Below are 25,511 nucleotides of genomic sequence, written 5' to 3'. Positions count from 1 at the left end.
TCCTCCTGTTTTGACAACCAATATACTAATTTAATGAAAGTCTGTTCCTTAGCTCTGTATTATTTGCAGTTTAAAACTGAATTATTTCAGCGTAGTATTTTAAGACTTAGGATACTGTGTGTGACTTTCTCAGAAGAGCTTGGTCTCTTCTCTACCTAATCATCTGACCTACAGCAGTTATGGAGTGATCAGGAACATCTTGCCTGTTCTGCCTTTCGGCTGTGTGGGAAACAGAAATAAATGAAGGTAAGAGTATTTTGCTTAAACCTCCGCCCTAATTTACATAATTAAAATGAATAAAGTGTGTGTGTCCCAATCTAGAAAACCTGCAAGGCAGTGAGGCAAAGCCTGTCTGTTTTTGCAATGGTATTTGCAGTTGAGATTGAGAATGGTGCCACTGCCAGTTCTGACCTTAGATAAGGAATTGTCACGTGCAGTAATGCCTCGTCAAATGAACTTACGGTAAAGGAGAGGCTTGTATCGGGCATGTATTCTTCGAGGTACAAAGGACCCAATCCATTTAGCTTTGAATGTTAAAAACTGGGCCTAGAGGTCTACAACCAATCATAGATTCAACTTGCTGTCTGTCCCTAGCCACCCTTAAAAGCTTGGGCATCACAAATTGAGAGTGTAATTTTGGAAGCTTATTGGGTCGGCAATACAAATACAGATCTGTTTGATGCTGCTCTACAAATTGGTGTAACAGAAGGGTAATTTTATTTCCTCCCCTGATATTTATAACTATAGGCAAGGGAAGAGGGGGGGAAAGGGAAAACAGAATAAAAAGGAAGTAGCAGCAGGGTTTTGCATGGTTGCCTGAGAGAACTGACATGAAGTAGTTTGTAATGCATTTGATCTATAATTCATCACAATCCTTCCAGGCTTTTAGAGAACGGAGGAGAAAAAGGCAAGTGAGCTTAGACAAATTGTGTAAAGAATGCCCATTTGGCTTTCCCTGTCACTTTCTATAAGTGCAGGCAGATGGTGGTATGACACAGGGGAGTGGCAAGCCCTTGCTGCCTGCTGATGGAAAGGGATTCGAGGTTAGGGATAACCATGGAGATAGAGATGGCAGTGACATCCAATTACTTACAGCTGCATGGCTCACACGGAGGTAGCTGCTAATATGCTGGATCGGATTCCTTGGTGTGCTGTTGCCTAGAGACTAGCAGCAGGCATATCCTTGGCTTGATTAAAAATAGGTGTTTTTCACCAACGGATGCCTTCAGTCAAGTTAGAATTCTTCTTTCTACTATTAGCAGTGCCTGGTACAACAGGTTACCTCTTGGTTTCAGAAGCTAGAAATTGGAAGTTTCATTAACAGTAACTATTATTAAGATGGGAAGAGAGAATTCACGCCTGAGAGAAGGAAGTGGTGTATGTGTAAGGAATGCTCATTCCTCAGCTAGCTCCCAGCCCCTTAAACTGCTTTAGGAGGGGAGCCTATGTAACATCTGCAACACATCAAGGGCGTGAAATAGGTGTGTTGGGAGGTGGGAGATGAGGTGGTTGACTTCAGCTATGCCAGCACAGCACCACTATTGACTTGTTCCAAGTTCCATTAGGCTGGCTTCCTGTATTTGTGACCCACCAAACAAAATGTGGCCTCCATGAAGTCTCACGGTTGAGAAATGTAAAATCAGACTAGTTCATGTGAGATTCAAGCACTGCTTCCTGTTGATGATTCTGCAGTATAGTTTGACAATGATACTTAGGCAGAAAGCTGTTGAGAGTGTTGAGTTGATAATACCATGCTGGTGCCCACCATGAATAAAAGGGGGTGAAAGGAAATTGTAGAGGTGAGCGATTTTTCTGCATAGGTGAGATAACTTACTACTTCATATATATATTCAAGGAAATAAGAGTTTAGCATTCTGTTCTCAGTTGCCAGATGACTATAGGAAACCCGTAAACAGGGCCTGAGTGCAACAACATCCTCCCCAGCTGCAATTCCCAGTAATTGGTATCCAAGAGGCATACTGTCTCCGACACAGGATGTAGAACTCCACTATCGAGGTCATTATTCAGTTTAAAAATGCAATAAAAAAGCATAAAAGTAAAATATGAAATAAAAATAAAACAGGCACTTAACTGCTTATTGAGAGAAATTTATGACAACAGACAAGTATCACTTGCTAAGATGAAGTGCTGGTGACAAATGTGATGCCAGTTTTGATATCTCATGGCACAGAACACTGTAACTGTACATGGAGATTAATAAGGGAGACTCAAGCATTGCACGAGTGCATTGCAGCTCATTTCATCCAAAGTGGTGGTTCATAGAGCCCTGTTTGGGTGTTTTCAGATCTTATGATACTGCCCTGTGACGATTCCTGCTTATTTAGCAGGTTTTGTGTGGCTTCACATATCTATTAGATGCCTATTCTGCACCCATTTGTTTCCATGAGCACCAGTTATCAATAGGATTTTCCATTTACCGTAAGTTATTCATTTCCCCCTGTACTATGAGCCATGCTCACTTCCCCCTTGTCTGTGGTAAACATTTCACCAATTTGTTAACATGCAATGCAGTCCTGACATTTTTTGCTGGAAATAATGTTTTCCTCAAACAGGTAATCAGATAAGGAGACACTGTAACAGAGGCCACTGTTACTTAGGCATAAGTTATAATCATTGTTTCTTTATTTTTAGAAAATTACAATAGAAAAGTACCTTTAACAACATTTTTTTTTTAAAAAAACAAAACCATAAATTGGAAGCATCTTCTGTTTCTGCTATTGCCAATAGGAGGAGATATGGAAAAATCAAGTTTTTTGCTGACAAAGTCCGACACAATTCTGTTATTCAGCCACCCGCTGTCACATTTTAATTCTGTTCTCAAGTCTTCCATTTAGTTTTAAGAATAGGTTTTTACCTACCCCCTTTCCCCTGCAATTTTAAAGCCTCCGACTGCTTGACATTTGTCACTTGTATCCCCTGCAAAATACTGCATTCTCTTTAAGACAATGAAGTCATTTGTTCTCAGGAGAATTAACAATACTTGGGGAAGCCCATTTGGAAAGATTTAACCGTATTAAAACAGTTTCCTTGTTTAGTCAGAACTACCAGTATTGTTATGGAAGTAATCGTATAGCTGTATCATGAATAGATTGCAAAGGAGGATAGGAAGCAAGAATCTGGCATGTGGAGCATATCATTCAGGAAAGAAGGAAGCTCATCTGTTGGAAGTTTTGTCTTCTACACCAATAAATGATCCAGGAGCCCTGGCCTTCTCTCCACATCATGGTACTCAGAGGGACTGGTTCACATAATCATCTTTTGATGACAAGGTCAATTCTATTTTTTTTTTTTATTTTTACTTTTCTGCCTTTTGTGAAGCAACTGTCTTTGTTACATCACTACAGACAGATATCCTGATTGACTGATTTACAGGAATGTTGTCCAATAGTGCCTAAATCATGTAACCAACTTCATTAGCAGGTCAGAGGACAGCGTACAAGCTGCATTCACTCAACCCACATATCACACCTGAAAATGGTGGCATGAATCAGGCTTGAGAAGGCAGATGACTAATCGAATCCATTGTGTCCACACCCCAGTTGACGGCACAAGCAATCCAAGTAGTTGTTCAGTAAGAGAGACGATCACATGCAAAATCAAACTGGTACTCTCTCCCAATACCTCAAGGGATCCTGGCATTCATCTTGGCACTGGTGGAGCGACACTTTATACAAAAGTAGGTACACAGGGGCTGCTGAATTCCTCTATCCCAGAAATGTCTTTGTATAGACAGAGGGCAGACATCAAACTAATAGAACAATGGCGCTGAGTTGGCTCTTTTTATGTGAGTTTCACACAACCTGGCAGCCTTGCACACACATGGAGGATGTTAGTGGCGACATTGGAAGGTCAACTGTTGTATCCAAGTTTGGCACTTCCTAGAAAATCTGTACAGAAGAAGAGCCTTAGATCTGGATCCAGTGACAGAGAAGGCCTTTGGTTTTCTGCATGCATATGGGATAATGGCATGAAATGAACTTAAGCTTTACTGCTCAGTGTTTCAGTCAGCTTCACAGACAGTAGCATTACCGGCTAACAACCACCACCACCTTAGCAGAACCAATCCTTCCTGTACGTGGAGCAAAGGCATGCAAATGTACCCTTATTTCTTTTAAAACAAGTAGACTAGGAATGCTATGAACCTACTTTACAGAAGACATTTCCTCCGTGGCTCTGCCATTCAAGACTGGTTGCCATAGCCCAACTAAATGCTTTTCCTTTTCTCTTTTACCAAGGAATCCTACTGGTTACACAACGGCATGTTGGGAACTATGTGTCTGAATGAATACAGTATGCAGAGGTAGCTGCAGTCATTTTATTGTGATGACTGCACTTGTTCTAGCTGTTGTAATTATGAAAATGGTCTTAGTGCACAGTAGAAAGCCATAGAAAAAAAGCACATCTCCCCCATATAGTTTTATATCAAAATATGTGACCACAGATAAAATACAGCATAAACCAGCTGTCAGAACTGCCAGTATACTGCTCAGCACACGGTAATATATCCCAAAGTTACAAAGACATTTGCATATCTGATTGTCTTGCTTGATATAATTTGGCACAACTGGGAGAAGCACGTACCACAGGAATACTTCATATGTTCAACACACATCCTCTCAGGCTCCGCGTCAGGATAGCCAAAGAGTCTATACAATTTAACAATACACTTTTTAAAAATCTGAACAAGATTTAAAAACATGCCTTGAACATGCAGCTTAAAAGGACAGGGAAAGAGAAATTTCAATTACACGCATTCAAAAAGTCAAGAACGTAATCAGTGATCCAACCCAGCGTAAGATCTTTCTACTTAAAATGCCTAGTATAAAAATACTTGGTTCTCTTTGTTGCTTTGTTTGAAAATAACTTTTTCAAACCAGATGTTCAGCCATGCTTTTTAGAATTCGCACTCTTCCTTACAATTTTATACAGCATAGAAGAGGAAAACATTATTATTACTCAGTATTTTTACTTTACTTCTAAAAGAGCAGATGTGTGATAGAGGCTGTGGCAAAGTCTTGAAGGAATCCAACCTTGTGTGAGGTTTTTTCAAGCCTGTAAGAAAGGCAAGATGCATCAGTTAGAAAAAGGCAATCACAGTCTTGGAACGATGAGAAAGTGGAAGAGTCTGTGGGTGTTCACGTACATATGGACACCTAGATCTCTAGGCCAGGGGGTTTCAGGCACAAGGCACAGGGCCCCTCAATAAGAACATTGGGAGCACCTTGCTGAAACAGATGCAGTGCTGACAAGTAGGATACCCCTCCCCTCTATGGAATCTGCTAGTGGAGAAATTGACAGTTCTGCTCAAGACCTGCTTAAGAGCAGAACAGAACCTTTAGCACTCAAAGAATAATGTGTGAACACAGGGCAAAACAGAATAGAAAGAAGGTGAGGGTGGATTAAATTATGTACAGGAATTCTTTAACTTTCTTGTGTCGTAAGACCCTCTGTTTGGATTTGCACACTGATTTCACTGTATGCATGGGCTCTGGGGGTGCCTCTTCCTGTGAATGCATTTCTCACTCCTTGGCAGTGAGAGAGGCATGCTTCTGCCCGATTCCAAAAGGAAAAGCAACACCAAGTGTTACTGCTGAGCTCAAGCCAATTGAATTAGCAAGCTGCTATCTCAAAGAAAGCTTCGGTGCGGCCAAACGCAAAACAGAGCTCTTGTATGAACAAAAGCTTTGCCTTCTGAAGCTATGCTATATATCAGGGGTCGGCAAAGTTTTTGTGGCTTGGGCCGGTTCACGGTCCCGCAGACGCTACGGCATAGCTGTCAACCGTCCCTTATTTGGCGGGAAAGTCCCTTACCCCAGCACTGTATCCCACTGCTGTCCCTTACTGATGATGTCCCTTAAATTTCCCGGGTTTCAAAGGAAGCAGCTCCTCTCCCTCCCTCCCTCCCTGCCGGCCAGGGAGGAGGGAGGCTCCAACTGTGTTGCTTGGCTGCGTTGCTCATCCAATAAGGAGTCTAAGAACGACTGGGGGGGTGGAGCTTGCATGCCTTGTGCCAATCAAATCGGCCGCGTTGCCTGGGGACTCGCCTTTGCTCGACGCTTCCCAGTGGAGAGGTGACGGTGGTTTTCCCTGCTGCATCCCCTTTGCCAGGTTGCTGCGCTGTGGGAACCACCGCTTGAGGCTTCGTTTGGCTGCTGGCTGGGCTTTCTGCCCTGGAGCTTCCTGCAGCCAATGGGAAGCTGGCCAGCGTTGCAGAAGGCGGTCCCCACTCTGCTCCATGCTGGTTTAGTGCAGCGCATGGGAGCCAACCGAGCAGGCAGCGGGGGTCCATGGACCAGTTAAACGACCCCCATGAGCCGCTTGTGGCCCATGGGCCTTAGGTTGCCAACCCCTGCTATATACTGATCGCCCACAGCAGCAGCCAACTGGTGGTTTTTCAGTGCAAGGTTATTTCCAGCTAGCACTGCCAGCTTGGTTATATGCCAGGGAAGATGCATATAAACAGCATTTATTCAGCAGAGTCTCTTGGCTCAAAGTCAAGATGATCCAAGATGAAAATGGAGGGTCTAAGGCTTTTGGCTGCACTGCTTAAACTGTTTGGCCCATCAAATTAAAGCATATTTTCACAACCAGGTCTTCACTTACCCACCACACTGCAAATTTGAAGATGGAGGTAAGATACCAGTAGCGACTTAGGAAGAACGCATTAATACCCACAAGACAGATTGTAGCCGCCATCACACACCTGGTACCTGCACAACAGAAAGGTACATGCACTGTCAGAAACATTCATGCTTCTTTAGAATGTAATATGACGAGGACCATCTCTAAAGATGTTGAAAGGAGATATGAAATCATGTCTTCAAATTGCAAGAGAGTAGATGCACAACACACAAAGAGTTATGTTACCAGAAATACTGCCACAATCATCATCTTAAAACTTTAGCATTGTATTCATCTGTGGGACAGTTGGTATTATTCCCCATAATGGATACAAAGATTCTTAATATGAATATCTCCTTATTGAAAAAAGTTGGTACATTATAGGATTGTTTGTTTGTTTGTTTATTAAACTTAATAGCTTCTTGTCACCCAAAGCTCTCCAAGCGATTTACAATAAAGAAAAATACACAATACATAGCCAGGGCTTTTTTTTTCCAGGGGGAACTCACCAGAAATCAGTTCTGGCACCTCTCAGGTGGGCACCATTGCCATTCTAAGAGAATGAGTGAGTTCCAGAACCTCTTTTTCTAGAAAAATAGCAGTGCATAGGCCCTTGGATATATAAAATACATAGGGCCTTCTTTCCCAGTGAGTACACTGACTGGACAAATGACAGAGATTGGACACCTTAGCTGCTTCTGTGTTTAATAGTGAAATCTGAAAATTGCCTCTATCTAGGAAAATCCATTTATAATAGTGCAGGAGATTGGAGAGAGTTCTCAGCACAACCTCAACATACAAATCTGCTAAACCACAACAGCTGTAGCTGAACTAATTAGACATCAAGAATATAAGCAGCGGTTTGCCCTGGATCCACTGTGCTATGTGCATGAGGAATTATAATTTCAGGGTGAAAACCTACTGAGCCTTTACTCTTGACAACAACTTTCAAACAATGCTGACTGTACACTAACAATACCACATTTGTCCCTTTGCTTCTTTTTCCTCCCTGGTTTTTTTCTTTTCTATGACAACCCCAGCAGTGTTCAATTTTTTTCTAGCTTGAAAAGCACCACTTTTGCAAATGACACAATAACAACAGTCCAGCTTAGGGACAGAGTTAGAATGCTCCTATGCAGCCAAAGCCACAACTAAGCTGAACTCCCATCAAATCCTTCCTCCATCCGGTGTTCCCAGTTGCACAGTAGCTTTATTAACTATGTTTTCTTTAAAGTGCCCCAGTTTTGCTGAAGTTTGACCTGTTTTTCAAAGCACATGAGAAGCCTCCCTTCACCCAATCTGACCACCACCCCAGCTCCAACACCCAAAACATTGTTTTAAATAAAAAGGGCAGCTCGATACTTCTGAGAAGGTCACAAGCAACACACATGGCTATTCCTCCTTTCTTCCCTCAGTATCTGGATTCTGGAAGTCTACCTCTGCACATCAAGGGACGGTCATTATATCTGGCTAGTATAGCCAATAAATTAACCAAAGGATAGGCCGCTCAATGACCACTCTTTCCACTGAATGCCTTTTGGGCGAGGTTATGGTGATTTATTTATTTGCCTCCTGCATTTGTCTAAAGGCAATTTACGAACATGCAGTAAAACACGGCTAAAAATCGTTTTAACAACAAAAACAACAGCTAAAGGCAGATGTCCATTTTGCATGGTTTTTAAATCTAAAGCAAAGACCTTTTCATCCAAATGTTTAAGTTTGTCAAAACAAAACAAAGTCTTCTACTGTTTCTGCAAAGTACAGGTTAAGTGTGCTCCTGTCACAAAACAAGGGCAGCCCCACTGAAAGCCTTCCTTTCAGTTACTGTGCAGAAAGTTTCTGATATTTGGGGGACTTTGAGGAAAAACTCCCCTGCAGAACACAGGGACCTATTTGGTATGTAAGAGAAAAGGTAGTCTCGATCTTGAACTTGGTTCAGTAGCAGGATTGGCTGCTGGGAGTAGGTTTGCTCCCATAAGCAGCCTAACTGAAACTGCAGCCTCAAGGGTAGCCTTCTGCCCCCGCAAGAGCACTGCAGTAATCCAACTTTGAGGTTTCCAATAACAGACAACTGTGGTCCAGCTGTCCTCCAGGAACGGCTGCATCTGCCTTACCAGGTAAAGCTGGTAAAAGACACCCCTAGCCACTGAGGACACCTGCGTCTCTAGTGTACTAATGCTACATGCAAGGGAGCAAATTCTTATGGCCAGTGCATCATGTATACATGTTAATAATGCTTAGAGAGGCAGGTGCTTGACTTGTTACATCAGTCTCAGCACTTCTTAAAATAGAAGCCTTTTGTCTTCTCTTATTGTTCACATAACATGCAAAATCATCGGAGGTGAACTCTTTCTTTCTTCACTGAGGTTTTCCTATTGCAGCAGCCAGCTTGCAGCTGAGGGAACTGTTCCCAAATATGGCTGTGCGTGCATCTGGAAGGGGGAGAACAACCCACAAGGCCTCAAGCCTCATTTTTGCATGCATCTCTTACTCACTCTGATACGCTGGTATGAAAACAACTCATTGGCTCCCTCTCTCTAGGGGAAAAAAACAACCACCACAATCCAATAATCCTAGATAAATTTGGGCTTTGGAAGATAAAATCACTGTATTAGGGAAAGGCCATTTGCTGAGTTTATTCTTAAAGGAAAACAGCGGCACATTGTACTGCTAACTACACACAATGAGGTTTGGGTTTTCAGATGTCAGAAGATTAAATGGATTTGTGAGTGCAGATATGAGACGAAATTTTGAAATTATTCAGCATCACAGTACAATAGTTGGTATCTAAAGCAGGCACCTATTGTCCTGTGATGCTGAACAATGTCAAAACTTTCTGGGGTGGCAGTTGGGTATGTATTTCTTGAGCTAATAAATCAGAATATAAGACAAGAAGTTTCACTGAACACTGTTTGCCATCATCATCAAACCTTTATTGGCATCACATACTGCTTGCCCTTCGCTGCTCATATTCCCTTGAATGAACAGATTAACGAGTGTGTTGGGAGAGATGTATATTCTGCTGACAATGTGTGACAATGAAGCCCAATAGGCATATAGCTAGTACTCTGGCTGAATGGACGGTGTACTTAGGACATGCCCCAAAGTCCTCTGCAACACACAGTAAGACCCAGCTGATATGGAAAGTGTTCTCTGCCAATAGAAGGCTTGAAGAACACTGTTCTAGCAACCAGAACTTTGGCGTATGAAGTGCTTCCTGAGGTTCTGGGACCAGCATTCTGTAAGGAAACAAATTTTGCAGTTCTCTTCCATCAGTTCGGCCTCACTACTTTCTGTCCTCGCTGGTTTAGTTTTTAAGTCATCCCAACTCGCTTGCAGCATGCAGCTCCGCATGCATCTTTCGCCCTCAAAACTCATGTCCTTTAATAACCCCACTGATTTACAGCTCTCCAACTTTGATGTGCGGCCAGTGAAGTTTTCATTAATTTTTAAGAACAGCAGATTTGTTTTCTTTGGCTGAAATGGGACAAAAAACAGGGAGGGAAGATTATTGGTCTATTGCTCTCTGCTGCTTTACAGAAAAGGAGGAGGAGACAGAGAGGCTGCATGTTGGTTGCTTTTATCTTCAGAGGGTCAAAGGAGTTTTTTGTGTTTTGGACACAAACCCCATGGAGTGTATTTTTACCGCTCACTCAGCTATCCAATCAGACTCTGGGGTCAGTCCCAGAGTCTCGAGGATCCCTCCCACATATTGCAGGAGGAAAGTAACAAATAAATGCAGTGTGGTGTAGTGGTTAAGAGCGGTAGACTCATAATCTGGTGAACTGGGTTCGCTTCCCTGCTCCTCCATATGCAGCTGCTGGGTGACCTTGGGCCAGTCACACTTCTCTGAAGTCTCTCAGCCCCACTCACCTCACAGAGTGTTTGTTGGGGGGGAGGAAGGGAAATGAGAATGTTAGCTGCTTTGAGACTCCTTAGGGTAGTGATAAAGCAGGGTATGAAATCCAAACGCTTCTTCATCTACACTTAAGGTATTATTTATGCCCCTGAAAGAAATGGTAGAGGTGGGTGATGTGTGACTATGCAGACACTAATCGCTGCCACCCAAGGCAAGGGGAACATCGATTCAAAGTGCTGGATTTGACGTAGAACACCTTAAATGGCTCAGGACCACAATACGTCAAGGACCGCCTCTCTCCATGTGAACCTATCCAGCCCCTGATAGCATCTTCTGAGGCCCTTCTCTGTGCGCCTCCTCCTCCAGTGGTCTGGAGGGTGGCAACACGAGAACAGGGCCTTCTCTGCAGTGGCTCCCCGCCTGTGGAATGCGGGGTTCGGCTGACACCTTCATTATACACCTTTAGGAGCCAGGCAAAAATGTTCGTCTTCAACCAGGCCTTGGGCTGACTGACATTCTATACTCTTTTAAATGTGTTTGTGGGAGAAGGGGGTACAGAAAACGATGAAAGAGTTTGGTCAACAGCATGAACCAGCTCCCTTTCGTTCGAAAAAAGTTGAATATTTTTCTCAGAAAGCAGATTGCAGGGAGTAGGGGGGTGGCGACACGGAGAGAGACGGCCTGCAACCAGTACAGAAAGACTAATTTCAGGCCCAAGACTGCATGACAAGCAGAGAATGAAAGTAGCCACAAGCCTCCCACCAATGCATATGAGACAGAGGAAGTGAAGAAAACAAAGCGCTCGTGCTCCCTCTTGTGCTAATCTGGAGCATTTTCACAAGGTCTTTCTCATCCACTTACACAGTATTCAGCAGAACTGACGGGACTTCCAGCCCTGAGAAGTAGCCTCTGAGGGAGGGAGCCAGCGCATCTGGAGAGAGAGAGAAAATCAAAACAAAAGTGAGAGACAAGACTTGGAAGGCATTTATAAGAGTGGCCCTCAGCCTCCTCAGATGCAGGACTCACCTTTGAATCTCAAGCAACCCGTTCTTGCATCTAAATTAATTTGAAATTTACACCCCACCTTCTTGCAGATGCCCCAAGGCAGCTAAGCAAAGCAGGAAGATTAACAACAGAATACCATAACAACAACAGAACGTTAACAAAATGTATCACACTGGCCTTATGGATAAACTGACAGAGCTAGCAAGGAGGAGGAAAGGACATAGGAGCAGACTTGAGCTAGTAGAGAGATGGAATTGTTTTATTAACTACTGGACTCTCCACTATGATAATGTGAGATTAGAAAGGCACCTGTTCATACAGAATACATGGATTCTGTAAGTTTTATACTTGTCTCTAGAGCATCAGGGGACATCGTAAATCTGGAGACGGAAGAAGCCTTGTACACGGCTGTTCTGTAATATTTAATTTTTTTCCACCCCTATAATTATGTAAAGCCTTTTTTATCATTTATCCTTTATTAAGCATTTATTTTGTCTGCAATTTTTGGTGTTATTCGATCGTGTCCCAGTGTCCTGAGGACGACATCATCATCATCATATTATCTTATCTTATCTTATATTAATACCCCGCCCATCTGGCTTTGTTTCCCCGGCTACCTAAAAGTTCATTTTGATGTCTCCACTGTTTGCTTTTGGCACTGTTACTTTGTGTGTGTGTGTGTGTGTGTTTCCTTTTTATCTCTTATAATAAAAATAAACACACACACACACACTATTGTAGCTTTAAAAGTGAACAGATGAAATCAAGAGCAACCCAATACCATTAGAAGCTCAAGGGAAATGGCAGGTGTCTGTCCTGACATGACCCACTTTCGTACTGTGCCTCTTACCTTGAGCAGCTTCACCACAACCTGGTGCCCTCCAATGTTGTTGGGCAACAGCTCCCATCGTTCCTGACCATTGGCCATGCTGAGGCTGATGGGAGTTGGAGCCCAGCAACAACTGGAAGACACCAGGTTGAGGAAGTCTGTTCTAGTGGGACCAGATGGAAGATCACTGGGCACACGCAAGAACATGCCCCTCTCAATATTTTCTAGAATGGAGACAAAGATCACAGGTCCCCAAGTGCCACAGGAGAGTTCCTAATTAAGTTTTCAAATCAAGATAGGGCACAACAGGCACCCACAGTTCCACTCATACAGCAAAATAGCTTTAAATTATTATAAGAGATTTTTTTCTACATTTTATATACAAAACCCCAAAAGAGAGATACAAAATTAGTATAAACTGAAAAAAGACAACACCAACTCTATTCCCGAGCCACACCACCCGTGGAAAGTTGTTAGGTTTTGCAGCAAAACACCTCTAGTCCCTGGGTCACTATCGGGAAATCGGAGCGGATTTGAGAGCTGAACTAGACCAAACATTCTTCGGATGCTATACCCGGCCCATCCAGACCCCAACAATACTTATAAATTTAGACATTTCCTGGCAATTGACACCAGCCATCCCATCAAAACAGATGCAAGTGTTGCATTAAGTGAGAAAGCAGCCAAAATGAATCAGAGCCTTCAAGTTGTGCTGGTGGTGTCAGTAGGGCTATGCTAATTTCAGAGTGTGATATATATATATTCTCTATCGCATGTGTACACACAAACATTTCCAGAAGCAAGGATTTTTAAGAAAACAAATGTTCATTATAAAATTTGTGGGCATGCAATATGCCTTGCCTCCTTATTTTAAACAAAACAGGCACGTTCATTTTTATTTGTATGAATCCATCTACTGAAAGTTTCACCGAGATCATATAGTGGAAGGGCTGCCAAACTGGCCCACGGACCACCAATTGTCCACAAGCATCGTTCGGGTGGTCCACGACAAGTCTGTGGATTTGTGGCTGAAGGCAGGAGATGGCACATCAACTATCACATTAATTCGCACTGGTTTTTCGTTGTATTTTACCACTTGTCTCTTATTTTATTACACTTGAGAAGCTATGGAATTCAAATGGTAATGCAGCAAGATACAAAATATAAGAAGCAATAGAAATAAAATTAAAACCAAACAGCATCTAGCACAGTGTATTGCAATTGCTACAAAAGGAAGTGGTCTAGCAAGACCCTTAGCAATTCTCATGTGTGATTTCGGGGGGGTGTGATAGCTGTTACATATACTTAAACATCCAGTCTGACTACCACTAACTTTTCAACAGTATACTCTGAAGATTCTCAACTGCAAGACAAGAAGTTTGGTGGGGGAAGAAGAGTCATAAGGACTCTGGGAAAGGGGGTGCATTACCGGAAGCAAACCCTAGTAAAGGTAAAGGGACCCCTGACCATTAGGTCTAGTTGTGGACGACTCTGGGGTTGCGGCGCTCATCTCGCTTTATTGGCCGAGGGAGCCGGCGTACAGCTTCCGGGTCATGTGGCCAGCATGACTAAGCCGCTTCTGGCGAACCAGAGCAGCACACAGAAACACTGTTTACCTTCCCGCCGGAGTGGTACCTATTTATCTACTTGCACTTTGACGTGATTTCGAACTGCTACGTTGGCAGGAGCAAGGACCGAGCAACGGGAGCTCACCCCATCGCGGGGATTTGAAGCGCCGACCTTCTGATCAGCAAGTCCTAGGCTCTGTGGTTTAACCCACAGCGCCACCCGCGTCCCTGAAGCAAACCCTACAAGACCCCTAAACAGGACCAAGAAAGAGCTCCTGCCCTACAAGTCAATGCCTAGATGACAAGTCCTTGCACCATCTTTTTTCCAAGCTGCACAAAGCCTGCCCTCCCATTTAGAGCAGCTGGCCTCTTCTGAGTTCAGTGCGCAAATGAGTAAGTCAGGCAAGAGGTTGGGGCAAAGCAAAGCCAGAGCCTGCTGCTCAGATTATCTTTTATCACGTAGCAATTAGAAGTGTGGGGGGAACATACAGCAAGTTCCAAAGAGCCAAGTTCAGTTGGTTTGGGAAAGAGCGCTATAATCCCAAACCTTCATCACTATGGTTGCAGAATCAATCAGGGGGCGGAATTCAGTTCACCACAAGAGGGAGCTCTCTCAGTCATACCCCTCCACCCGCTTCTCCTTGCTCTGAAACTGCAGCAAAAGACATTAATGAATTCTTCACCAGGCAATGGCACTTCCATCTGCCCTGCCTCACACTCCAGCCCTGGAAACCTTTCCCAGACCATGAGTTTGAGAACAGCAGCAGCAGCTGAGGAGAGGAGTTCAGGTATATATTTTTTTAAATAGATTTATAAGTTCTGTGTCCTTGTCGCTCAATTTTACCCTTTTACATGGTTTTGTATGTTTTGTGGTATTTAATGCATTGTGACATACTGTTATTTTTATTGATTATAGATTGGCAATCCTCTATTGTGGTTGATAAGTGTAAACTGATTATTATGTGCTGATGTTTAACTTTACAGCTTTACTATTAGATTCTGGTGGATTGTTGAATGTTGCTTTGTTTGACATAAGCTGTTTAAAGTTATTGTGGCTTTTTATATTGGATTAGATTGTTAGCATTAATGTTTGGCATTTTATTATGTTTTTATATGTGTTGGAATCCACCCCGAGTGGCTGAGGCAACCCAGCCAGATGGGCAGGGTATAAATAAAAACAAATAAAATTAAAATATTATTATTAATGAATTCAAAGCCATACTATGGTTTGGGTGCCTAATTCCAAACACACCCACGGTGAAATCTTAGGTGCGCCTTCTATTCAGATGAATGTCCCACTGGCTTCAACACTGGAATTCAATCTCAGAAGCGTGTAGGATTGCAACCTAAGACTTGTGCAGATGATTCTTTTCTTAAAGATATGGGTCATGTACAAATGCAGTTGTGAAAGACAAGTGAACATTTAAACTATATCTGTCTCTCATTTCAAACAAGCAAACAAACAAACAAACAAAAGACTTCTGAGACAAAAGCATTACTTAACTGCAACAGCAATGCAATGTAACAAGCAAATGGAGCGGTCCTAGTTGCCGCTGCAACACAAAAATAGCAAAAGTCCACAAGGATCTGAAATGCTGTCAAAAATTCACACGACAAAGAGGGATTCATCTGGGCCCTAAACATTGTAATGACAGTGCCATGCAAACATGCCTAGGGAAAGAGCTCTGAACATGGTACCCCTTCTGTTCTGCTCCCACCCAACATACTTTTTTCTCTGGCAGCTACACCTCAGAGAAAGAACGCAAGGTAGTTTCCTCCACCAGCACCTACACCCCCCCCTCTCACACCTTTGTAATTACTATGAGTAAGTTCCATGATTTTTCTGCTTGGTATGACAAGGCAAGCGGCAGGCTAGTTTAGAAGAACAGCCACCTATTTAACTGAACAGTGGTGTTGGCGTGGGAGGTCATGTACGCAAGTGAAATGGCGGGGAAAGGGGGCTTATTTACACCTTGACGCAAACCGTATCCCTGAAGTTTCTGACCCAGAGGTTGTACAGAACCCAAGTAACTCCCATAATTCCTTGGGGCTATTCCCCACTACACCCAGGAACAGACCCACATGTACATTTGACAGGGAAGCGAGCCAGTCCTGCGTGACACACAAGTCTTTTCAAAACATTTTCTTGTCTTGTTCATGCTTCAGAAGTCTTAAAGGCTATGCTTAATGGTGCGGCGTGCAAAGCAGTCCTGGCAGAAACTGCTACAGTGTCCTGAACCACCAGCTGACCCTTTTCCAACTCAGTTTCACTGAAGAAATGCAAAGGGAGGAAGAAAAAAACATTATGAAGAGGCCTTTACTTACAGAGTTTCCTGTCTCTAGGTCTGTTGGGCCAGTCAATACTGTACGATCTGTACATCTGTCAGGGCTTGTCACCAACTTAAAGGAATCCAATGAGAATTAAATGTGCCCACATGAGCAAAAGGATAAAAATAGTTTGGAGGGGCAATGCATGCTTTTAGATGAAGCAGCAAGCATCATCCTTAATTACCATATTTTTTGCTCGATAAGACTCACTTTTTCCCTCCTAAAAAGTAAGGGGAAATGTGTGTGCGTCTTATGGAGCGAATGCAGGCAGCACAGCTATCCCAGAAGCCAGAACAGCAAGAGGGATTGCTGCTTTCACTGTGCAGCGATCCCTCTTCTTGTTCTGGCTTCTGAGATTCAGAATATTTTTTTTATTGTTTTCCTCCTCCAAAAACTAGGTGCGTCTTATGGTCTGGTGCGTCTTATAAAGCGAAAAATACGGTAATCAAAGAGGCATCTCCTCGTGTGTTCAAGAAAACGGTGAACAACTTTCCTAAAATGGTGTGTGGCTTTTTGAAAAAATTAAATACACTTACGTTTGCCTAGGTAATCAGGGAGCCTTGTTACTTGATCAAAAGTTTTAAAAATAGATTAATCTGCCTGATTAACAATATTACAAACCCAGTACTTGAGAGGCAGGGAGAGTGGGGAAGAAAGGAGACAGAAGATATGGAACAAGTGTGAATTTGAATGCTCACTTTTCCTTAAACGGCACCATTTGAATCCAACCCTGAAGTACACCTGGGGGGAAGTATCCCCAGCCAATGACCATCCAGCTTGTTTTAAAACCTCAAGCAAGGAAGAGCCCTGCCCCCTGACTTCTAAGAAGTTTCGATTTTTAGCTGCTCTTACCATCAGCAGGTTTCTCCTAATATTCAAGCCAAATTTACACCCTTGTAAGTTAGGTAAAGGTAAAGAGGACCCCTGAACATTAGGTCCAGTTGTGACCGACTGTGGGGTTGCGGCACTCATCTCGCTTTTCTGGCCAAGGGAGCCGGCGTAAAGCTTCTCAGTCATGTGGCCAGCATGGCTAAGCCGCTTCTGGCGAACCAGAGCAGCGCACGGAAACGCCGTTTACCTTCCCGCTGGAGCGGTACCTATTTATCTACTTGCACTTTGACGTGCTTTCGAACTGCTAGGTTGGCAGGAGCAGGGACTGAGCAATGGGAGCTCACCGCGTCGTGGGGATTCAAACCGCCGACCTTCTGATCGGCAAGTCCTAGGCTCTGTGGTTTAACCCACAGCGCCACCTGCGCCCCATCCCTTGTAAGTTAAGCAACATTAAATCTAGTCTTGAATGAGTCTTTCTTCTGTATGTAAGAGCCATTCAAGTATTTTGAAGAGTGCTCTGACATCTCTCCTCAAGGCTTCTCTCCTTCAATCTTTCTGCACAGGGTTGCTTTCCCAGCAGCCATCTTCACTGCCCCCTTTGAAATAATTCCAGTTTGTCTCCAAGTTTGGTGCCCAGAACTGGATGCAGCAGTCCAGATAAGATTTGACTAGCGCACAATCAAACTGAACTATTACCTCTCATCACAGGGGTAGGGAAGCTTTCGGCTTTATCTCTCCCTCCCTTTCCCCTTGGGCAAATTTTGACAAGAGGGCAGAACCACTCACCAGTCAATCATCTGACATCATAATGACATCAAGGGATGGGTCTGGTGTGTGAGTGGTACCATGCATCTGTCAGTGATGGCCCACAGGAGTGGGATAATGGCAAACAGCAACCAAGCAGGATTCAACTCCTCACACACTGGTTGATTTGTAGGGAGTTCAATACTGCTTCTTGCAGCATTTGGGTACTTGGGGAAACCTCTTACATGTGCAAACTGAGGAGGATTGAATGAATTTTATTATTACGGTCACAGACCAGTTCCGGCTTACTCAGAATATCAGGAAAATCATAAAACACAACAGGAATAAGTTGAATTGCAATTGGGTATAATAGAGACGCTACAGATATAGCAGCAGTCAAAAAAATATATTAAATCTTGATCACTAAAATATAACCTAAAATTGTCATTTAAAACCTTAAGGATTGAACTCCCCCCCCACACAAAATGGCAGTTTACCATTCTATCAAGGCCATTTTGAATTTTATTTTGGTTTTCTGACATCCACCTCTCAAAGTTAGCTGTTTGCATCCTTCTGTAATGGAAGGTAACGGGGGGCGCCTCCAGGAAGGAAGTTAAACGGCTGGAGAATCCGAAAGCCTGCTGTGGATGCAAAGACCAGGAACCTGTAATTGCTGCCTTCCACACTGCTTTTGTTGTGCTAGCCGTCCCAAAGTAACCTCCCCAGGGCACAAGCCTGGGTAGTAATAATAATAATAATAATAATAATAATAATAATAATAATAATAATAATAATTTATTATTTGTACCCCGCCCATCTGGCTGGGTTTCCCCAGCCACTCTGGGCAGCTTCCACAACGACCAAAAATACACTAAGATGTCACACATTAAAAACTTCCCTGAACAGGGCTGCCTTAAGATGTCTTCTGAATGTCTTTATCTCTTTGACATCTGATGGGAGGGCGTTCCACGGGGCGGGTGCCACTACCGAGAAGGCCCTCTGCCTGGTTCCCTGTAGCTTTGCTTCTCGCAATGAGGGAACCGCCAGAAGGCCCTCGGCGCTGGACCTCAGTCTCCGGGCAGAACGATGGGAGTGGAGACGCTCCTTCAGGTATTCTGGGCCGAGGCCGTTTAGGGCTTTAAAGGTCAACACCAACACTTTGAACTGTGCTCGGAAACGTACTAGAGTGTATGGAGGTCCTGGGCTGCCCAGACAACAAGGAAACAGGCAGCAACCTTTTTACATGCATCTGATTGACGCATGGTCATCACTGTGGACCTGGAAGCGGCCCAAAAATGGGGCAGAAAGGGGTGGGTGGGCACAGTCCGCCAATGCATGGGATGATCTCAAATGTAATCCCTGCACAAATGGAGAGTTGCCTATAGATTTGCTCAACTATTATGGCACAAAAGGCCTGTCTTGCAAGAAAGACCCACATAGCGCTGTGCAAGCTTGCCCTTACTCCCCTCTCGATTCCACCCACCCATCGATGGTACAGCCTAGTTTGTAGTGGACTATTCTTGTTCATATCCCACCACTCATCACAGTAATAACTAGCTGTGGCATCACTTGGTTTGTCAACAGATTCTACAGCAGAGGACCACATGGGTTTTGGGGGTTACCTGGTGCCCTGGTCGTGGGCTGCCAGTGCCTGCAACATTCAGGATACCAACCACTGCTAATCCAGGCATACTGGAAGGATCGGCACAACCAACACAGCCATTGCTGTGCCCAAATTTCTCAATAGAAAGCACCTCTTCTTTGAGTTTGTTGCTTCCATCTTACGCCAGATGTGCTTTCAAAGTGCTAAAGCAGATTAAGATGTAGTGGCCTGCAGTGCCAGGAGGCCAGCACAAAATACCTTTCTGGCACTTGGACTAACAACAGCACATGGCCTGCCCAATCTAACACCTACAAGCCATCTATCGCAGCCCAATTGCTCTTTGATGATCCTTGGGGTCCCTTCCAAGACTACAATTTATGAATTGCATGACGCTCAGGTAGTCATTTTGGACAGAACAGCAAATATCCACATGTGATGACAATGTATGAAACAGCAACTGAAATGACAACATGGGAAATGAGGTAAAGGTAAAGGGACCCCTGACCATTAGGTCCAGTCATGGCCGACTCTGGGGTTGCAGCGCTCATCTCGCTTTATTGGCTGAGGGAGCCGGCATACAGCTTCCGGGTCATGTGGCCAGCATGACTGAGCCGCGTCTGGCGAACCAGAGCAGCACACAGAAACGCCGTTTACCTTCCCGCTGGAGTGGTACCTATTTATCTACTTGCACTTTGACGTGCTTTCGAACTGCTAGGTTGGCAGGAGCAGGGACCGAGCAACGGGAGCTCACCCCGTCGCGGGGATTTGAAGCGCCGACCTTCTGATCGGCAAGTCCTAGGCTCTGTGGTTTAACCCACAGTGCCACCCACATCGGTAGGGCTAAAGACAGAAAGAAAACAAAGCAGGAACATATCCAGTGTGCAATGTACAGTAATTTGGATAGTACTATTCCAGTTTTACGTCTATGAAGAAATCTCAGCAACTCCACAATACGTACATTTAGATCTACCAGCAACATGCAAATGACATGATTACATCTTTCTGATTTGGACTTCACTGTGGATTCAATTTCATATCCAGGCCAGGTCTGAGCACTAAGGCAGCACAGGCTGTCAATACATCTTGTACTTGATGCATTAACAGCCCACCTTGGGTGAAAGACTGACAGCTGTGATGCTTAGCCTCACCATTGCTACAGGGTAAAGGTAAAATGTAAATGACACGCAGCTACCTGCAAAAATCCCAAGTGTTGGGGAAAGTGCATTAGGTGCTAAAACTGCTGTCTACCCAGGAAGTCAGAAGTGTTCTCTTCCCAAGCAATCCCAAGCTCCCATTCTCAGCACAGGCAGGAAACCACACAGCTAGAATCTTTGTCGTCAGTGTGGGCCTGTGGTGGAGGGAGATCACAGTTCAAAGTACCCTAATATGGCCTGGCGTGTGGAAATCAGAAGCATTACAAACTGCTTGTCCCCTGAATGTTCAGAGCTCTTAGAAAGTGCAAGTTACGGATTAGTTTGTTTTGCTGCCTAGAGCAGCTCAACAGTTGTGCATTTGGGGATGGCGTGGGGTAGAGGAAGTTCACGCATGTAAAAAAATTAAGTGTGGAGTGGAGAAGGCAGAAGGGAAAGAGTAAAAAGAGAGATTGGAAAGTGGTGGGCTTGAGAAGAGACAAATCCTTCAGTAATGGAATACTTCCAGGAGGAGGAAGAACAAACCAAACCTGATAAAGACAAGAAGTTTGCAGCAAGGCGATCCACAATAAACACTCACACACCCAGCTTTGCAATGCATGTTGACTCTGCAGCAATGCAATGCAAGGGATCTGCAACACCTTACGGAAAGCCTTTTGTTTTGAGGAAAGATGATGCCAAGAAGGACCTGCCCTTTTAAATTCCTCCCTGGCCGCCGTTCCATCACTCCTCAGCTTGTGCCACAGGTCTCCCATTGTGTCCGCCTGAAAGTCTTGCGCTCTCGCCCATACCCTCCTAGTGCAGCTGCCCCTCCCCGAAGATTTAATGGGCAAATCTTCCCGGGAAGCTCACCGCAGGGTTCTTCTAAACTTGCAGGATGTGGCGAGCTGCACGGGAGCGCTCAAGCGTGCAGCAGTTCGGGCCAGACATGCTCCTCAGCGATTACCGCCATCCATATTTAATTACTTTTCCCTCCCTTTGTTTGTTAATTTTTAACTAGAGTGCGCCGGCTCTCAGGGGCCATTAGGAGTCCCAGGCAGCAAGGTTCAGCGAGCAGAAAAAGTCCTTGTGACAGAACATACATTACTTGGCATTCTTGCCTCCCACTTTGCCAGAGAGGTGTGGAGCTTGGGGGGGTTATTTTCAGTCGTGCGCTCGCAGTCCGCCCCACTGCAGGTCGTGAATAAAAGATAGTGTTCCATTTGAAGCTTATTTCCCCTTTCCCTCCATGTCAGAAACTGTTTTCCTCAAGCTCTGGTTGCGTTCTCATTTATTCTTTCCCCAAGTTTTCAGGCTGTAACTTTTATTCCCTTTTAACAGGAGGAAGGCTGTGGCTTGGGCAAAGGTTTCATTTCCTCCAGAATGCCATCATACTCCCGTCTTCATGTTCAGTTTTGTGTATTACGTTAGCACAACCCGGCTGGAAAATTGCAGAGGAGAATACACACCATCCCCGCCTCCGCAAAGCTGGGGCCATCCCTGAAAATGAGGGTGGCGAGACTTGCCCTGTGACTTCCAGCCCAGGCAGCTGACACGAGAACCTGACCTATCTAATGTGCCAGAAAAGAATAAGATATCTGCTTCTTGGTGTGTATATTGCAGGTTAGGGACCTGCTCTTTTGCACTCTTGTAGGATGAACTGGTTTAGCTACAGACTGTACCACTCAGAGAACCACTCAGGGAACCCTAATGGCCTCCTAGGTGGTTGCCTCTCCAGCAACGAAAGTGCCTCTCAAAAAATAAAAAGGGTGCTTGCTACTTTTAACCAAGAAGAGAGACTCAGGCTTCAGAGTGGGGAAATTTTAGGAAAGGGACATTTTCAAGCATCTTGTTTTCCACAAGATTTTCAATTAAGGTAAGAAAATGTAGTGTTCTATGACAGGGATGTCCAACAGGTCGATCGCGATCCACTGGTAAAAAAGGCTCAACAACTTTGACCTGAACCCCCCAAAAGGGGGTAGATTACTGTCAGTTTCTAATTCTGTGAGTAGATCACAGTCTGTTGGGAGTTGACCACCCCTGTTCTAGGAGAAACAAGCAAAGCAGAATGATGGTGCCTAACTTCAAATAAGTTTGACTTCTGCTGTAAGATTCTTTTTTAACCACACACACACACAACTGGTTAGCAATAGCTTCACGTGCCTTCAAAGCTAAGCCCTTGCCTAAATGCTCTAGTTCAGGACTACTGTTCCAGAGAAAGCTTCAGAAAACCCCTGGTCCTCACATGCCACTGCAACTAAGCCCAAGGCTTCGCCATTGGAATAAGACACATTCTTCCCCTTGTTAACTCCTGTCTCCACTTTCCCCCTTCCTCTTGTGGTTTCCTCATGACAAATTACAGATTGTAAACTATCTGGGTAGGGACCTGCCCTTTTGCACTCGTGTAGGATGAACTGGTTTAGCCACAGACAACATTCATGGGAGACAAAAAAACTGCCAGAAGGCATTCCATTCTAAAGATTTAAAGTTGTATTATCTCCTTGTAATCTTTACAGGTAAGGCCAGAAATTATGCACATTGCAACATCAGTCAATCAATCATGGCATAAGCTAGCCTGGCCAAACCTTTATTCCTGTCTTTTAATAATGCACACTGCATACTTCTTTACAAGAGCGCTGAGCAGCTTGCGCTGGCCTCCCAAGTCAGGCCACTTAAGTTTCAACAATGCTATACAGCACTGGGTGCATTCAGGCTGATTACCAGTGATGGACTTTAAGAAGAGATATGGCCTGGATTAAAGAAGCATCAGATGATATTATCATGCTTCACCATACAGAATGAGGTCAGGCTATCTTAACTATGGTCCATGTAGCCACAGAATTTACCAAGGTCCATGAATCCAGGCACTCAAGAAGATAAGAGCTCTCATCCAGCTGTAAACACTAGGACTTGATCATAATTCCTGAGGCTGGAAGAAACACAACACCTAGCCTGGACTTGGAGGATGAGATAATTACTTGAGGTTTCCTAAAGTTCTCTGTTTTAGAACCGTATTTCATCTCTATGTGAAAACCTGCTCCCTGCCCGCCCCCCAACCTAACCTAGTGGTTATGTTGTGTTCAGTCCTCACTAAACTGCCCTAACATCCTCCTACTAGAATTTAAAACTACAGTTGTACCTTGGTTGTCGACCGCCTTGCGACTCGAACGTTTTGGCTCCCAAATGCCGCAAACCTGGAAGGGAGTGTTCCGGTTTGTGAACGTTCTTTGGAACCTGAATGTTCGACGTTGCCTCTGCAGCTTCCGATTGAGTGCAGGAAGCTCCTGCAGCCAATCAGAAGCCACGCCTTGGTTTTCGAATGTTTTTAGATTCCGTTCAAGAACCAAGGTGGTACTGAGTTACAGACAGGAAAATGGATCTCCTTACCAACAAATGTTCAATTGACCCATATACCGGCTCCAAAATATGTCTGATCCTCTTGTTAATGCATTATGTGTTACATTATCCCACAGTCAGGTAGGTAGCCGTGCTGGTCTGACGCAGTCAAAATAAATTAAAAAATTGTCCTGTAGCACCTTAGAGACCAACTAAGTTTGTTCTGGGTATAAGCTTTCGTGTGCATGCACACTTCTTCAGAATTTTCAGTTTACTTATTGACATGTTTATTTCAGCATTTGCCAAAAAGGGGAGGGGGGGGTTATGAGCTGCCCCACAATAGCTGGAAAGCCATTCACCAGGTGGGAATTTAACAAAGTGTACATAAGATCCCTCAAAAGAATGTTACAAAGACTAGCTTGCCAAGAGGCAAGGGGGTTTTCCTTCCTAGATTTCTGACTGGGTGAAACCATGCAATAAAATTCAAAGCTCTTGGCACAGAGATATATTTAAAAATGTATACTCTGCTTAATCAGCCCTGTCAGCCTCTTGAAGTGGCAATGAAATCATCACTTCAGTGAACACAGAACACCCCATAGCAACAACAGAGCCTGAAACCAACCAAGCAGAACTTCAGAGAAACAAAAGCAACTTCTTCCTCCAACTCCAGAGAACCAAAAAGGGCCACCCAAACAGGAAGACCTTAACATGTTTCCTAAAAGCTGGGAAAGAGCCGCGTCAGCCGCGCAGGCCTCCCAAGGCAGACTCTAAATCTCACTGCCATCGCCCACGCCTCCACTAACTAGGTTCACAAAGCAGTATCTCACTTGCACATCTGTATGTTTCCCCATCATGTCTTGAGATATGCAGGCTGTGCAAACCTCTGAAAATCCAGGCTCTTTAAGGCATTAGAAGGTCAGTACCGGCACTCTGAAATGGGCCAGATACTGAGAACCAATGCAGCTCTTTAATGGGTGTAATAATCTCCATTCCTGGACAAGAGCCTATTTTCTGCAGCTGTAACTTTCAGACATTTATCAAAAGGTTGCCCCCATAGAGCACACTGCAATATCCAAGCCTGCAAAAACGCCCCATGACTTATTTCTTTAGCCACTAGAAAACAGAACAGCTAGCCAACATGGAGCTGGGAAAAAGGCACTCCTTGCTGCCAATGACCTCTGAGTATCAAGTAACAAAAGCAGCATCAAAGGGAATAAGCTATAAACCTGCTTTTCCTGCCGGAGTGTGACCCTCACCGAAAAACAGCCTGAACGCTCCTTCCCAGCTCAACAGGCCTATTGTCAGCATCTTGTATTATCTGGGTTAAGTGCTGGTTCATTAGCTCTTCTGTAGCCCAAAATCATGTCCAAGCAACAATTCAGGATTTTCTCTGACTCGCTGGGAACGGAGAACAATTCAGGCAACTGGATTACAAGTGGTCATATGCACATCGCAATTAAGTTTTCGATCAGTAACTTCGTTTTGCTACAGTTCAGAACGTGTACGAAATACTGTATTTTTTGCTCTATAAGACTCACTTTTTCCCTCCTAAAAAGTAAGGAGAAATATGTGTGCGTCTTATGGAGTGAATGCAGGCTGCACAGCTATCCCAGAAGCCAGAACAGCAAGAGGGATT

General features: G+C 44.2%; 1 protein-coding gene across 2 annotated transcripts in view; it reads right to left on the bottom strand.

The window, feature by feature from the left end:
• Positions 1–2,621: 2,621 nt before the first annotated feature.
• Positions 2,622–25,511, bottom strand: part of RBPMS (RNA binding protein, mRNA processing factor) — a 77,636-nt gene continuing 54,746 nt past the window's right edge. For both annotated transcript variants that reach the window (XM_083594021.1, XM_083594022.1), the window contains 3 exons: positions 11,363–11,432; positions 6,625–6,731; positions 2,622–5,073 (listed from right to left, as the gene is read on the bottom strand). In XM_083594021.1, coding sequence (XP_083450147.1) covers positions 11,370–11,432 — 63 coding nt within the window. In that variant the 3' untranslated portion in view covers positions 2,622–5,073; positions 6,625–6,731; positions 11,363–11,369. The remainder of the gene's footprint in view (positions 5,074–6,624; positions 6,732–11,362; positions 11,433–25,511) is intronic.

The sequence above is a fragment of the Podarcis filfolensis genome, assembly GCF_964270895.1.
Source record: "Podarcis filfolensis genome assembly, chromosome: 17".
NCBI classification, from domain to species: domain Eukaryota; kingdom Metazoa; phylum Chordata; class Lepidosauria; order Squamata; family Lacertidae; genus Podarcis; species Podarcis filfolensis.
The sequence above is the reverse complement of the archived record's forward strand: the minus strand, read 5'-3'. Positions and strand labels throughout refer to the sequence as shown.